Source organism: Cebidichthys violaceus, unplaced genomic scaffold (assembly GCF_023349555.1).
Source record: "Cebidichthys violaceus isolate CVI_PGR_0920_01 unplaced genomic scaffold, fCebVio1.0.p SCAF_86, whole genome shotgun sequence".
Classification (NCBI taxonomy): Eukaryota; Metazoa; Chordata; class Actinopteri; order Perciformes; family Stichaeidae; genus Cebidichthys; species Cebidichthys violaceus.
This window is the reverse complement of record NW_027176971.1, coordinates 282,597-298,869: the sequence shown is the minus strand read 5'-3', so window position 1 is coordinate 298,869 and position 16,273 is coordinate 282,597. Positions and strand designations below refer to the sequence as shown.

General features: G+C 39.9%; 1 protein-coding gene across 1 annotated transcript; it reads left to right on the top strand.

The window, feature by feature from the left end:
• The first annotated feature begins 9,160 nt into the window (after positions 1-9,160).
• LOC137866579 (arg8-vasotocin receptor-like) lies at positions 9,161-14,217 on the top strand. The gene is made up of 2 exons (XM_068702577.1): positions 9,161-10,285; positions 12,035-14,217. Exons 1-2 carry the CDS (start codon positions 9,319-9,321, stop codon positions 12,316-12,318), a joined length of 1,251 nt encoding a protein of 416 aa, XP_068558678.1. The 5' UTR covers positions 9,161-9,318; the 3' UTR covers positions 12,319-14,217.
• Positions 14,218-16,273: the final 2,056 nt, after the last annotated feature.

Genomic DNA, 16,273 nt, shown 5'->3' with positions numbered 1-16,273 from the left:
TTTCCCTTCACTGTGGTTCAGAGCCATGCCAACCGCTAGCTTAACGTTAGCTTAGCGAGGCTTCAGCGGAGGTAGCGGAGAGAGACAGAAACAAAAACACGAATACTACATTTTAATGATTATACTGACATCATTTTACTAAAGAAACATTTACAAACAGAACTTTTACATGTAACAAATTCCAGTGATAAATAATGTTGAGATATAAGTTGGCTCCAGCTTTATAATAAATGTCAGTTCCAAGTCAAAGTCATCGTTTCTCATGTCACAGAGAATAAAAACGCTGCCTCATGAGTTCTCTGGGATCAGCACACATCAATAAATCTTTGCAGCGCACGACGACAGGAAACAAATCTAGAGCCACCACCGTGACCTCCGTCTTTGAACTACATCCATCATGAGGTGAGGACTAACCGCTGGTTTAGCATCAGCAGATAAAAAAAAAAAAAAAAAAAGAGCTTAATCGTGATCAGAGCGTGACGGCGTTACGCTGAGAGGGTGGGAGAGCACTTGACTTTATGAAGAACAGGATGTGACCCCCTGATGGGCCACATGTAAACATCCCGTGCACACTGTCCTGCTCCAACGCACTGCTTTCCATACCATAAACACAATAATATATATGTGTTTACGGGAGCGCTGATTAATATAAATACCTGGTATGAGCTGTTGCCGATGAAACACTTTGCTGTAAAAAATATAAAAAGAAACTTTTTTATCAGCAATGTGTGTTGATTGGTTTTCACTCAGGTACCACAATACTTCACTTCTCATGGCCGTGTTATAGCATAGCAAAAGTGCACTAAGCATCATTAAAATGTAAAATAATAAGATTCAAGAATCCTTTCTTATCTATTGAACATCTTACATTCCAACGATCCATCCAGTGTCTCATGTTTTGCCCTGAAGGACGCGGGGTATTTTTTTTTTCCCCATTGAGACACAGCAAGACATTTCTTTCAGCCATTGACGTACCGGATGCCTGCTACCAATTAGACGTCTTTGCTGGCACATATTAAGGCTAGTTTAGGATTAAGGAATGTTTACGTCTCTAAATATCTGAGGTACACTCCCAAAATAACAAAAACATTTGGGTCAAGGGGTAACTTAACAGATACAATCTCATCTATAACGCTGTCTAACAGTCCAAGAGACTTGATGCATGTATCCGGATGCTTCTATCGAATTCACGTAGTTTAACTGGAGTCACATCGGTAGCATCAGCCAGTTATATATCGTGGCAACGTGTTCCTGGTATTCACAGATTGTGTTTGGGTCTCAATATGAGCATCCTGCCATTCATCAAGTGTGATCTCCGCTCGTAAATCCTCCCTTCAGGCATTTAACCTCGGTTCATATGGTAGCAGGATTCAGTACAGCCAGAGACCAACAGCTCATATATTATAGAAACCTGGCCTTTACCGCAGCAGTTTTGCATTATTGTTTTCTCTAAAGCAGTGAGTTGCTCTTGACTGGCTGCCAATCTGTAGGTATTTTAAAAAGCGTTATTTTGAAATGTTTAGCGTCTCTGTTGCCTCCATGTTGTTGTTTCATAATCCTCGAAAAAATAAAAGGCGTAACTCAACTGGTTCTGCACAACAATTATCAGTTGATGCCTTTATTTGTTGTGCTTTTTCACCGTGTAATATTCACGTTCCTTGACAAAAACAGCATTTAAAATAAAACATATTGACGTGTGAATTAACAGTGGGTAAAAGCCTTAAGTGTAAGTATAAGACTTTACTTTGCGAGGAGTGAAACATACTTTATTGCTGGTTCTCATAAATCAGCGTTTGTTCACGTGAGTTTGGCATCATGGTTAAGTGAGGACGCTCTCAGGAAGTGACGTTGTAGTTACAGTTCAGTACTTCCCAAAAACATATATAATACTGTTTATTCACAGTTTGAAGACAGAGTATCTGATGACCCAGTAAATGTCTTCTCAGGCTTAGAAAAATGATGCGATTGGGAACCAAAGCTGGAGTGGTGGTGCATTAAGTTCTAGTGGTAAATAGCTACGTTATTAGTATTTTTCATCCATTTTCTGTACCCATTTATTTAGTTCTGGGTCCTGCTGGGGGTCTGCAGCCTCGTATTCAGTGTTGTTTTCTTTGTCAGTCCTCTCATAAAACTCCTCCTCTCTCTCTCACTGCCACATTCTTGAAAATAAACACCCCCTGCTCCCACATTCCAGTATTCCCAGGGCAGGGATTACACTGGGGCAGTGTGGGCACGTCAGTGTGGAATCTTTTGGACTGTGACAATATACATCGGACGGAGTGATTAAAAACCCTGATATGAGCGTGGGTACAGTACATCAGGAAAATGGACACATTCCTGTCTTTATCTGAAATACAAAAGAGATGTCCGGAGATATTTGGTCAAATCAATCACTAATTAGCTCCATTACAGAGTCTCTGTGTCGCTTAGTGGGAGATCTCATAATCAACTCGACAACACGAGAACTATTTTCTTTGGGTGTGGGTATTACCAGAGTGAATCATCACATAACACAAGAGCAGAACTTGTCTTAGAATGACCGTGTTTTTAAGGTTTCTTCAGTCTCAAAGTAATCCTGTGACAGTTGTCCGTACATCCATGAGTACACTACAAACAGAGGCTGCTAATAGGTCATTTGACATGTCTTTGTTGGAAACTAAATGTAAACAATTTGGGCTAAAAATGGGCTCAAAAGAACACAAGTGATGACCTTTTACGGGGTCCTGCTCTCCTGGTGGCATTGTTTTCTGACATCGGCCATTATGTTGTTGTTAGCATGTTTCTATTCATCAGAGTAGCAAATACATTTTGTATTTTCTCCACTTCACCCTGAGCTGATAATAAAACGTTACCTCACCTCCCCCTGAGAAATAGATCCAGTCTGAGTGAAGCATTAGTTTTACCTTGTCCTGCAAATTCGATCCAATCTTAAATCAGATTGAGTGCATGATGTTGATGCTGAATTTATAACGTATTACTTTTAAGTACATTTAATCAAATACTGTTAAGTACAAACATTTTAAGTATTTTTCTCTCATGCAACATTCTACTTCTACTCCACTACATCTCAGGGGCAAATATTGTACTTTATTTTTTACTTCACTACCTTTATCTGACAGCTTTAGTTACTTTGCAAATTCATTCACTAAACATATGAAAATGTACAAGTAGGAGAGCTACAGCTGAAACGATTAGTTAACTTATAAACGAGTTACTTCTTTGATGTACAAACATTTAATTGTTCCAGCGTCGCAATTGTGAAGATTTGCGGCTTTTCTTTCTAATAATGTTAATGTATTAGTAATAATGTTAATGTATTACTATTAATGTTAATAACGTTAATTTATTAGTAATAATGTTATTAATGTTAATGTATTAGTAATAATGTTAATGTATTACTATTAATGTTAATAACGTTAATTTATTAGTAATAATGTTATTAATGTTAATGTATTAGTAATAATGTTAATGTATTACTGTTAATGTTAATAATGTTAATTTATTAGTAATAATGTTATTAATGTTAATGTATTAGTAATAATGTTAATGTATTTGTAACAATGTTAATGTATTACTATTAATGTTAATGTATTGGAAATAATGTTAATATATTAGTATTAATGTTAATAATGTTAATGTATTAGTATTAATGTTAATGTATTAGTAATAATGCTATTAATGTTAATGTACTTGTATAATGTTAATGTATTAATATTAATGTTAATAACGTTAATGTATTAGTAATAATGTTATTAATGTTAATGCATTTGTATTAATGTTAATAATATTAATGCATTAGTATTCATGTTAATAATGTTAATTGGTAATAACATTAATGAATTAGCAATCATGTTAATGTATTAGTTATAATGTTAATAATGTTAATGTATAGTAATAATGTCAGTAATGTTAATGTATTTGTAATAATGTTAATAATAATAATAATAATAATCTCAATCTGGGCCAGAGGACATTTGCTGAAAGCTAAAGAATTTGTCACATTTCAGAGCCAGAAGAGGTAAAAGTGAAACTACTCACACTATTAAATCTTGTAAAGGGAGCATAACACCTCTTGTATGAATTATTGTGAGTATGCAGTAAAATAAATGGTTCTCATATATTTGTATGCACCACCTTTCATCACCATGGAGACTATTCTCAGTCTGAGCAGCCGCTGACAAAAACCTGCAGCTTTTCTACATTCTCTGAAATATGTCTTTTCTGTCTTCTTTGCTCTTTCACATCAAATTGCTTTGATGGAAATGTTTGATTGAACCATCAAACCTCGGACAGTTATTTTCATCGCTGACATTTAGACCAGTTTACAGATTCAGCAGACGAACCCGCTGAAAGTGCAATTTTAAATGCATTAAAAAGTCCAACATCTTTCCTCCCTCAGTGTCCTCTCTCCTCATCTCCCGCCTCCTAAATTAAATTGTCTCTGTGTTAATGAACCCAGAGTCATTATTAGTCCTTCATGCAAGAATTAATCCGATTTCATATTCATTGTCTTAGTCTAAATGAATGAGGCTGTGGTCGGAACAAAAAAAACAAGACGGTCAGACAAACCAGATGCATAGATATTACTGTAATTTTAGCTACAGGTTAGCTTAGCTTAGCATAAAAGCCTGGAATTGGCTCTGTCTGATGGTAACGAAAGTTCACATATCCAGCACCTTGGAGAGATGAACCCAGGCGTGGTTTGTTTCTGTGGAACTCAAATGAAGTGTGCTTTACAACATTGTTAAATTATTGTGTTTGTCAATGGAGTCTTGTGTATTTAGCGAGCTAGATAGAGCTGCTGTTTCTAGTTTTAACAAAAAGGATGTTACTTTTTCGCCTCTCTCTGTAGGGATCCTTTATTTTATTTATTGCAACAATCATCAAAAAGTAAAAGCAGAATCATACATTTAGTAAACCTTCAGTAGTTAGCGTAACATAGAAGTGCTAACGCTAGTTAATGATGTGCAAAAGTACTCTGCCGACGTTAGCGCCACAGGTTTTTACAAGGAATTAGAAATTTAATTTAACTTTTCAAAGACTTCATATTGTCTTTGCAGATTTCTCACGAAGTCTTGTGACTTGACAGGGACAGTTTTTTTCGTTCTTCTTATTGTAGAAAAGAACGTCCCCAAATATACAGTTATATTATGTCGAATTTAATTTAGAGAACAAAATTAAGCCGCTCGTTAACAACCGAACACAAATCCAAAAATGCTGAAAACAAACTCTTCTTAAACTGTACGTCAGAGAGTTTAATCAATTAATTAAGACATTTTCACACTTCAGACTATCAGCTGTGGAGGCGTTCTCACAAAGTCTTCTTCAGTATCTCGATAGTTTCATAAGATTAATTAAAAGGCTCTGCTACAATCAGCTAAAAGTGCTAGCGGCACCAATTAAATCCTCTAAGGATTCTCAGAAAGGTGTGTGATAATGTTTGTGTGTGTGTGTCAGAGACTAATTTATCCTCCTGTGGGACGTGTGTTTCCGGCTGTTCTTGTTCTTCTATCTTTGTGAGGACCCAAACCTTGAAAGCGAGAACATTTGACGTCTTCACAAGGTTGTTTTAGGGTCTAGATGACATTTAAATGAGGTTTTTATTAAAGGCAAAGTTACGTTTTTGGGTTAGATGTGTAGTTGGGATGGGTACAGTTAATGTAAGGGAAGACAACATGTCAGTTCGAGTCTTCAAATATCCTTAGATTATACTGTTATAAAACGTAAACACAGCTGAAGTCTTGTTTCCAAAATATCACGAGTCCCACAAACCAGGAAGTGTCTGGGTTTGTTGCAGCAACAGAACAAAATCTGTCAGCTACACTTCATGTCAAACTCACAGATTCACTGAAATCAACCAAAACATCAACCTAAACACCAACATAAAGACATGAGTCTCTTGAGTGAGCAGCTGAGACGCTGAAGATAATAAATTCAACTTTTGTTGGAATTCAGTTTATGTTCTTCTGCAATCAAAGACTTTTCATGAGGTTGAATGATTAATAATCCATCATCAGCTGGGTCACAAAGTGTAGATGTACTTCAGAAAAGACTACAAAACAACTGACAGATGCAGTACTTGTAAGAGGGTACTCACAACAAAGTACCTCCTCAAATCAGACAATGCTAAATATTTCTGTATTTCGATCACTTGTACTTGATCACTTATCCTCATACAACGATTCGCATTTTATCGATTTATGAAAACTGTTCCTCCAGCAACACGAGTCAATTTCCTCTCGTTACATGAATACATCGGTTTCAAAATAAAGTGCTCACTTCACCGGAAACAACTCAGTGAAGTTTAGGCAACAAAACTACTGAGTTATTTTGAGGAAAAGGTCGTTGTTTGAGTTAAAATAACTACGGAAGTGCCTTTACAAATGAAACAAATAAAATTACAGATTTCTCTAGTTTGTAAACGGAAGTACACAACAATATATATATATATATATATATATATATATATATATATATATATATATATATATATTTCTATGTTATACACATAGAAATGTGAAATCCTGAACTTTAATGAAAACTCTTAAGTGCTGCATCTCCCACTTTAGGCCTTTTTACAGCTTTTACTTCTGCTACCGCTTTAATTTCAAATAAAGAACATGAAGTGCTATTTTCTCCCTGTGTTTTGTTTCTTTCACGTCTCTCTGGCAGCTCACTTCATATCCGTTCTCACTCTCGCCGCTGTATTTCCTCTTTATTTACTCTCGCTCGCTCCTCAAGATTTTTGACCCCTCGGGATGCTGTTGACTTAGTGTTGAATGACGGGAGTATTGAACGAAGCGAACAGGGAGTCAGACCGACTGGGATAATGTAGAGTTAATTAAAGTAAAGTGAGAACTCTCGGGGCCAATGAGAGGGATTGATTTACAGTGTGGTTGAAGGGAAAGGCCACATGTGTGAGTCCTGAAGGTATTGTAGCTCAGAACCAATGGTTCACCCGAGACACATGCCGATACCAACACAATCGCCCGAAGACGTAGTGATCGATAAGCACACAAACAGGATTCAGCTGAAGGCAGTTTGGTCAGTAAAAATGTTCATTTGTTGTGAGAATTTGGAGATTTATTGGAGGACAAACTCTGAAATCCTGATTTAACAATTGAGAAAACCCTGAATAGTTGAAGACAGGACTGAAAAAGTGGGAACAGTTCAGGGTTAGATGACCGGTAATATTCCTGAAACACAAATATTCAGAATAATCCTTAAAAGTTTGGAATATCTCCGACAGAGCCTCATTTATACAACATTTAAACACTAAAAACGTGCAGGAAATGGATTTTTTATATGTCTGTTGACAGAATGTTCTGATTTATGGAGTGTATGCTATTCACCTGCAGTGTCTCCTCCTAATAAAGTCTAAAAATGAATCAAAACTCAGGGCAGCCAGATGATGTGAGATCCTGGAAATCTATTTCTAAAACATAATTAAATCGCTTTTTGTTTGTTTTTAGGTGAATATTTCAATAAGTGCGTTTACGTCTGTTGTCGTTTGTTGAATGAAGCCAAACCAAGAGGAAAAATATATTCAGTCATTTTGGTGACATAACCCGTTATAAAACCCCTTCGTGACTAAATACCTGTCTCCACCATGTGAGCCGGTATCTGAGCTCTTATCAGCGTGTGCACCAGCCTGGATTACGTGTCATTAATAAGCGACTCCGACAGGCTTCATAATCATAGTGTGATAAATCTTTGGACTCCTGACAGCCCCGACTATTACCCACCATTGTTTTAATCACAACACATTATGTAACGTTCCACATCGGCAGCTGGAAAGGCCTCCGCACAACGACTTGACATGAAAAACACAGTCGGCCTCTGTGACTCCTAAATCCCTTCAGCCAAGTCTTGCATATAGATTGAACATTAAGATACTAAGTTGTGGCCTTGTAAGGCAGCGAGTGCCGGTGTCAGGGGACGCGGGAAGACCAGGTTCTGGGGGGACGACTCCTCAAGGTCTCGAGAAACGGACCACTCAGCAAAAAAAGGGCAGGAAGAATTTGTAAACAAATCACAGTTTTACTAATTACCTCCACCAAGGAGCTTATGGTGTCGGCAGGATAACGATTTAACATAGACTGTATGTAAGAAGCGGACGACATCACCATCTTGGTTTCTCTCTTTCGCCATCTTGACTTCGGGCGTTTGCTGTAACTGCTGTAGCTTTGGTGCTTTGTGTTGAGTTTTGCACTTCTCTCTCTGCAGAGCAGCAGTTTGGTTTCTGTCTCAATGTTGAGAAAACAAGCGCCGTCTGTGAGGTTATCGGGTTATCACCACGTAAACACATTAATGCAGCGCGCGCACACACACACACACACACACACACACACGCAGTATGTCATGGTCAGAGTGAAGAGAAGGCTAAATCAATATTCAGGTTAGGGCAGTCAGTCAGCGGTAATTAGATGCTAAGTAGATGCACCACATGAATGTTCCTCTATTAACAACGGTGTGGAATTTAGAAGTTAATTAATCCGCTGACAGTAGAGAAATAATCAGAATTAAAAATACCAAGGATTTTGAGGTTTCAGCCTCTCAAATGTGAGAATTTGCAGCTTTTCTTCAGTTAATTGCGTTTTAAATATTTGGTTTTTTTTTTACTTTTGGTCGGACAAAACAAGACATTTAAAGAAATCACATCGAACATCAGCAAGCAAGCAAAACAAGTTCAATACTAAATTATTACGGCATTTAAAAAAATATATAAAAAGTGACATTTTGAAATCTCGTAATGGAAAATAGAAAAGTTTAAATACAAAAGCGTAAAAATTAAAATGTGTGTAATATTTTAATGTTTTTTATTATCTATTTGGCATTTATTATTTTCCATTTTTATTTGAATTCTGGGTAAAATTATCCTCCATAATTCTTTAAAGCAATGATTCGAAAAAGAAAAAAAAGAGGTTTTCTCCTGCAGGCTCCACTTCATCTGGTGGGGAGAGAGAAAGTGTGTTTGTGATGTTGTGGTATGTGTGTGTGTGTGTTTGTAATGTTGTGGTGTGTGTGTGTGTGTGTGTGTGTGTGTGTGTGTGTGTGTGTGTGTTTGTGGGGGGGGGGGGGTAGGAGCCTTTAAAAGAGGCTGGATCTGCAGCAGTCTCGGATTCGAACCAAGAGTTGCTGTGCGCCACGAGCGGGACAACAAACTGTGGATTTAATATTATTTTGTTAGGGTTAGGGTATGTTGGAGTGATCGAGGAGTTTGACAGCCACGGTCTCCGGTGGCGACGGTAGCGCACCGGCGGGCAGCCAAAGCTCCGCGCGCCCGGAGGAGGAGGAGGACGAGGAGGACCGGCCACCATGCTCTTCTCCTCGGAGAGCTCCTGCAACATCACGGGAGGAAACTGCAGCGATGGGTTCAACTTCACGCGGCAGCTGGACTCCGGAGCCGCAGCTGGAAACATCAGCAGCGGGAGGAGGAACGACACCGACCCGTTCGGGCGGAACGAGGAGGTGGCCAAGCTCGAGATCACCGTCCTGAGCGTCGCGTTCGTCGCGGCGGTGGTGGGGAACGTGAGCGTGCTGCTGGCCATGCACAGGACCCGGAGAAAACCGTCTCGCGTGCACCTGTTCATGAAGCACCTGAGCCTCGCGGACCTGGTGGTGGCCTTCTTCCAGGTGCTGCCGCAGCTCTGCTGGAAGATCACCTTCCGCTTCTACGGACCGGACTCTCTGTGCCGCATCGTGAAGCACCTGCAGGTGCTGGGCATGTTCGCCTCCACCTACATGATGGCGATGATGACCCTGGACCGCTACATCGCCATCTGCCACCCGCTGCAGACGCTCCAGCAGCCGACGCAGCGCGCGTACATCATGATCGGCTCCACCTGGTTGTGCAGCCTGGTCCTCAGCCTCCCGCAGTACTTCATCTTCTCCCTGAGCGAGGTGCACCCGGGCTCCAAGGTCTACGACTGCTGGGGTCACTTCGTGGAGCCGTGGGGGCTGCGCGCGTATATCACCTGGATGACGGTCGGCATCTTCCTCGTGCCCGTGGCCGTACTCGTGTTCTGCTACGGACTCATCTGCCGCACGATCTGGAAGAACCTCAAGTACAAGACCCGGAGGAAGACCGTGGGCTCGGTGGCGGAGGCCACCAAGAACGGGATCCTGGGCCGCGGCTCGGTGAGCAGCGTCGGCACCATCTCCCGCGCCAAATTACGCACGGTGAAGATGACGTTCGTGATCGTGCTGGCGTACGTGGTGTGCTGGGCGCCGTTCTTCACCGTGCAGATGTGGTCCGTGTGGGACCAGAGCTTCTCTTTTGCCGGTGAGTCGCGTGCTCAGACCGAGTGGTGACGTGTGTGCATTCAAAGTTATTACTCTGATGATGATCACTTCACTATTTAATATAATCAAAACATGACATACGTTAGAAACTATTGTCAGATTTAAGCGTTAAATGAAAATCAGTAATGCAGCATATCAAATGCATATAACAACATCTATAATATGTTATTATAAACCTGATTATTTAGGAGAAATGAGAAGATGTCACCAACTTAAATCACTTAAAGGAACTATTCAGAGTATCAAGAACACTGGAGAGTATTTGGATTTAAAGGAACAGTGTGTTTAGGTGGATCTGTTGGCAGAAATGCAATTTAATATTATTAACTGTTTCATATCAGGCTCATACAGAATCTAAAGCCCTATGAAAATTATGAAGAAGTTTATTTTGAAAAGACTATTCATGTAAGGAGCAAAAACGTATTTGTGTTGCTGGACTTTTGCATGAAAACGCACAAAAAATGCGGAAGAACTTTTTCGTAACATCATCTGCAACGTCACCGCTAGATGGCGCCAGATCCTACACACTGCCCTCTTTAATCTATTTATAGAGATTTTCAAAGTAAAAGTCTTGTTTGTCACACTGAAAACCTCAATGTCTACAGAGGATGAACTGTGCTTACGTTGGTGATCCCCTCACTCTAGAGCGCCACCATCACGCTTTGAGCTAAATGCTAACATCAGCATGCTAACATGATCTTGGTTTAGCGTGTTAGCATGATAGCATTTTAGCAGTAAACACAGAGTTCAGCTGAGGCAGGTATCTGGTCATAAACTAAAGGAAGATGTTAGATCCGTTTCGCCACATGTAAAATATCTACTTTTATCAATTAAAATGCATTAAATAAATGTTAAATGTAAGCGTGCTAGGTCACAATGAAAAAAGTGGAAATATTTCGGTTGGAAACTTTGCGTGTTCTAAAGAATAAACTAAATATTTGTGCGGTATGATTGCTCGTGTGTCGAAGGTGAGATTATTCTTGTTATTCTATATAAACCTGCCTGGAGCAGCTGCTGCTGGTCACCCACCTGAGGAATTTCATTACGCTTCCAAAGAGAGTTTCACTGATTCATGAGAGTCCAGGTGCTTACGTTCAGAGGCTTTCTGAACCTGGCAGGAGCTCATTTTAGGAGGAACACTGAGTCAGTTCTCATCCTTTCCTTTGGCAGAAAAACAGTCGAAACCTCAACGTGATGAAAAGCAGCTTAGAAGGTGAGAAGGTTTGTGGAGAAATGTATTCAAGGCACACAAACATGTTGTGGCTGTGTGGACTGTCCAATCAGCAGCCGGATGGAAAAACAAACCAGCTGTCGACCAATCACTGATCCCCAAGGAATCATTTAATTTGACCATTTAAGTTTTAAGTCACATAAATGTGAGTTCATCTCAGCGTCTGGATCCTCTCTATTCATTAAAAAACTTCAGTCGACACAAACAGCCACAGAAGAAGGTTTTAAAAAATTTGATTTAGATGCATATTGATGAGAAATTAGGACTCTGAGCTTCAACACAATGGGGAAATAAAGTCAATGAGAAAATACGTGTGCACACGATGGACAGGAAGCTCTACGTCGGGTGTGTTTGAGGATCGTCTGGCAGCTCTTCAATGCTAAAAGTCCAAATATGTAGATCCTCTTGTTTACCCGAGAGGCTCAGAGCTCCTCCAGAGAACGAGGGACCACCTCAGACCGGTTGTTGACATGGATCTGTGTTTGTGTTTCCCTGCAGACTCCGAGAACACCATGGTGACGCTCACCGCCCTGCTGGCGAGCCTCAACAGCTGCTGCAACCCCTGGATCTACATGGTCTTCAGCGGGCACCTGCTCTCGGACTTCGCCGGCAGCCTGCCGTGCTGCCGCCCGCTGAGGACCAGGTTCAGCCACCAGGACTCGGACAGCAGCATCCGGCGGACCACGCTGCTGTCCCGTCTGCAGGGTCCGCGTCTGTCTGAGCCCTTCAGAGAACTCGACCCGGCACCTAAGAACTGTCCGCAGGGCCCGTCTGCATCCTGATTACTGGGAACGGTCCACGTGTGTCTGGGTGGTGTGGTTTTTTTTTTTTGTCAACACTGAGATCCATGTTGTGTGGCTCCAAAGAACGACTTCTTCATACCCATGAACCCTGCTGCTGTCGGGTTTCTTGGACCGGGTCTGTTCCGGTCTGGTTCAGTTGGAATACAGGTGTTGGTCCAGTTTGGTTCAGTTGGTGCTGTTCTGTTCCAGTCGGGTTTAGCTAGGAGTGGTCCATTCCAATCAGGTTCTTTTGGACAGAGTCTGTTCCAGTCTGGTTGAGCTGGATCTGGGCTGTTTCAGTCAGATTCAAATTGGACCTGTGGACCTGGTCTGTTCTGGTCTTATTTAGTTGGAACTGGTCTGTTCCGGTCTGGTTCAGCTAGACCTGGTCTGTTACGGTCTGGCTCAGCTGGAACTGTTCTGTTCCAGTCTTATTTAGTTGGAACTGATCTGTTCTAGTCTGGTTCAACTGGATCTGGATGGTTTCAGTCCAGATTCAGTTGGACCTGGATGGTTCTGGTCTGGTTTAGCTAGACCTGTTCAGTTGGACCTGGTTTGTTCCAGTCTTATTTAGTTGGAACTAGTCTGTTCCAGTCTGATTCAGTTGGACCTGGACTGTTCTTATCTGGTTCAGCTAGACCTGTTCTGTTCTGGTCTGATAAAATCACAGTGTTTGACATGTAAAGAGTCTAATGTGACGTCGTTGTTCTCATGAAGAGTTTAAACATGTGTGTCTGATAGATTTGCAGCTTTAAATAACACAAAGATGTTTAACAGCAAAGTCACAACACTTAAAAAAAAAAAATGGTACTCGAGCTGCAACTAATCTGTATTTATTTCATTATCAATTCATCTGTTATTTTCTCGATTATTGATTAATCGTTTGCTCTTTGAAATGTCTGAAAATTCTTAAAATGTATGTCAGTATTTTTCCAAAGTACAAGTTTACAAATGAAAATCAAAGATATCAAAGATATTCAGTTTATGTTCAGAAAAAACAGCAAATATTTATGTTTGAGGAGCTGCAAATTGGTGTATTTCTTGTAAAAAGGACTAATGATTAAACTAAAAAAAGCAGATTAAAGTGGCTATAGTCCATTTTTTTTTTGCTTTAACTTGTTAAGAAGATGTTGATTGTACAATGTAATGGCAATAGAATATTGATTGGGGATTGAAGGACAATGAAGGATCCATTTACAGCACAAAGGAGCCATTGTTGGACCAAAACAGGAAGAGGATAGCATCCCGGTAGCTATCGGTAGCTATCGGTAGCTATACCCGGAAGCCAAAATAGCGGACGTTGGAACAACCGGAGTAAAATTCACTTCACCTCTTCAGTGCTTCTTATTTCCAAAAATGTTAATGTGCTAAACTGTAATATGACTTTAGTAAAGACAGTTCTGACTCCACACGGTATTATTCTGCTACAGCGGGAAGAAAAGACAGTATTTCTTTAACTTTAACTTCTTTAAGCCAATCACAATCGACGTGGGCGGAGCTAAGCACTGGATGCAGAGACGGTGCATTTGTAAAATAGATAAAAATATAATAAATAATGTTGCTTGAGATAAGCAGTCTACATCCGGTGAGTCGGACTAGAATGACTGTAAGAATATTTAATAAGAGGTTATTTACATTGTGTATATTATCATGATTTTTTTATCTTTTACTTTGGCTATTAAAGGCAAGAGAGTTTGCAGTTAGTTCAATATAAATAAGATTAACTGTGTGAATACACATCTTCAGAATAATTTTCTTTACCATGTCCAGTTGCACACACACACACACACACACACACACACACACACACACACACACACACTTATGTTGCTTTACATTGAGCTCTATGGGGGGTTCAGCTTCTTCAGAGACTCATTACCAGATGTGTTGTTGTAAAGATATGTAATGTATTCTATATATTGTTGTAAAATATATATATATATATATATATATATATATATATATATATATAGCTACATGTTGTAAAGAAAGATGAATGTTCTTCCTTGTATCCTCACATTTACATTTGTTCAGACAACCATGGAATGATTTTTGTGGTTTTGAATAAAATGTCTCACATGTCAAAACACTGGTATATTATTACCTTTCTTAGTGGATATCGTGAACATGTTGAACAGCTTCTTATTTACACATTCGGTATCTGCATGTCCAATATTTTCTCTCTCTTTTAGCTCTGTTTTTGGTCTCCACCAGCACCTGAAAGACGTGTATCCGTCTCTTTAGCTCAGGGGTGGACAAACTTTTTGATTATGGGTCATATAGAAGAAAAATATAAAGAGTCACGGGCCAAACAATAGCGAATGTGTAGTTTTCAACCAGCTACACGGCAGGAAAATCTAGAGTTTCTAGACCAGAAAACCATCTTCCAGTGTAGGAAGTGTAAGACCGATAAGATAAGATAATCCATTATTAGTCCCACAGCGGGGAAAATTGCACAAAACAAGTACAATAAACAGTCAAACAGTAAATCGCAAAAAACAAAAGCTAAAAATACAATATAATCAGTTTTAGTGTCTTCTAACATTCTACTCTTTTCCTCACGTAACACACGTTCTCTTGACTTCTGTAGAAAAGTACTCCAAACGTTTCTTCTTCAGCACTCACTCGATATCTTCTGTCTTTTTTTGGTTCTGCCATGTCGACCCAATCGAGTGAGGTGAATGTTTTCATCGACTAGTAATCAATGTAGGACAAGTAGTTGTTCTAAACTAAGACTAACTAACCAGAGACATCGTTAACGTTTGTCGTATCATTTTACTCACTGTGCAAAATCAAAGATGTCTTCCATCTGGATGCAGAGCGGCAGCAAGACGCCGATCTCTGAACTGTGGATCTTCGATTCCTCTTTCTCATTTCCGACTGAGGAACTCCCAACTGTCTGGATTTGATTGGACTGAAATGAAAAAAAGGAGAACATAAAAAAGAAAAGGCGTCAGTGCTGCAATCATTTCATCTTGATTGAGTTGTTAACAATAAAACACAGAGAGGCTGAGAGGTGGTGATGAAAAGAACGACTTCCACTTTAACTTTGATTGATTTCAACCTCTTACATTTAAGTATAACAGCACAGCGGCAGCAATCCCACTCAAATCAAGAACTCCTTCTACACGGCTGACTATAAGTTCAGCAGCAGAACACCTCGGTGTGTTATAGGGCGATACCAAAGATCCAAAGAAGACACACAAGAACTCTACTTTAATTCAGCCCAGAGACCCCCCTGCTGGCCCTAGAGAGCCAGATGTGAACCAACTCAAGCCTGTCAGAGTTACCTGATTCCATAAGAATGATGTCCGTGTAACACAATGTCCGGGTTCAGAGTGAAAATAATCAGAAATGGCAACGCTGCACTTAATAAAGCTAGATGAAGCCAGGCTGTGAGGCTGTGATGCTCACTGCAGATACAACCAAAACTGTATGAAAGGTTGAGGTGAAGGTGTTTGGAGACCAATATCAGTAATGTTTTGAGTCCAAAGGCAGCCAAATCCACCAATCAGCACCTTTAAAGCAAACTAACTAACACACAGGCTGCAGTATTACTTCTGTTTTCCAAAATGTCAAACGTTTCCTTTCAAATTGATGATATCTGGTCAAAGTATTGGACAAACATCTTCTTGGGAACCACCAATACCGTCAACTAACATCCATAAATCAGCTTAGAAATGACAGGAAAAGGTAAACCGCTGATATTTATCTGTACGTTCATGTGTTCACTGCAAACAGGAGCGGCTAATAGATAATTCTGCATACTTTTAATGGTGAATTGTCAAAAGAAATATACAAATATACTGTGAGTGAATAACGGGTTATTATCCCGTTTTCTGCGTCCTGTCTGCTTGGAAGGAATTTAAATGTACAATCAATCACACTGTCCACAGGGACGCAGATTAATCAGAGCGCTGAATGCAGGGAATTGGGAAAGAGGAAGTGGCATTGT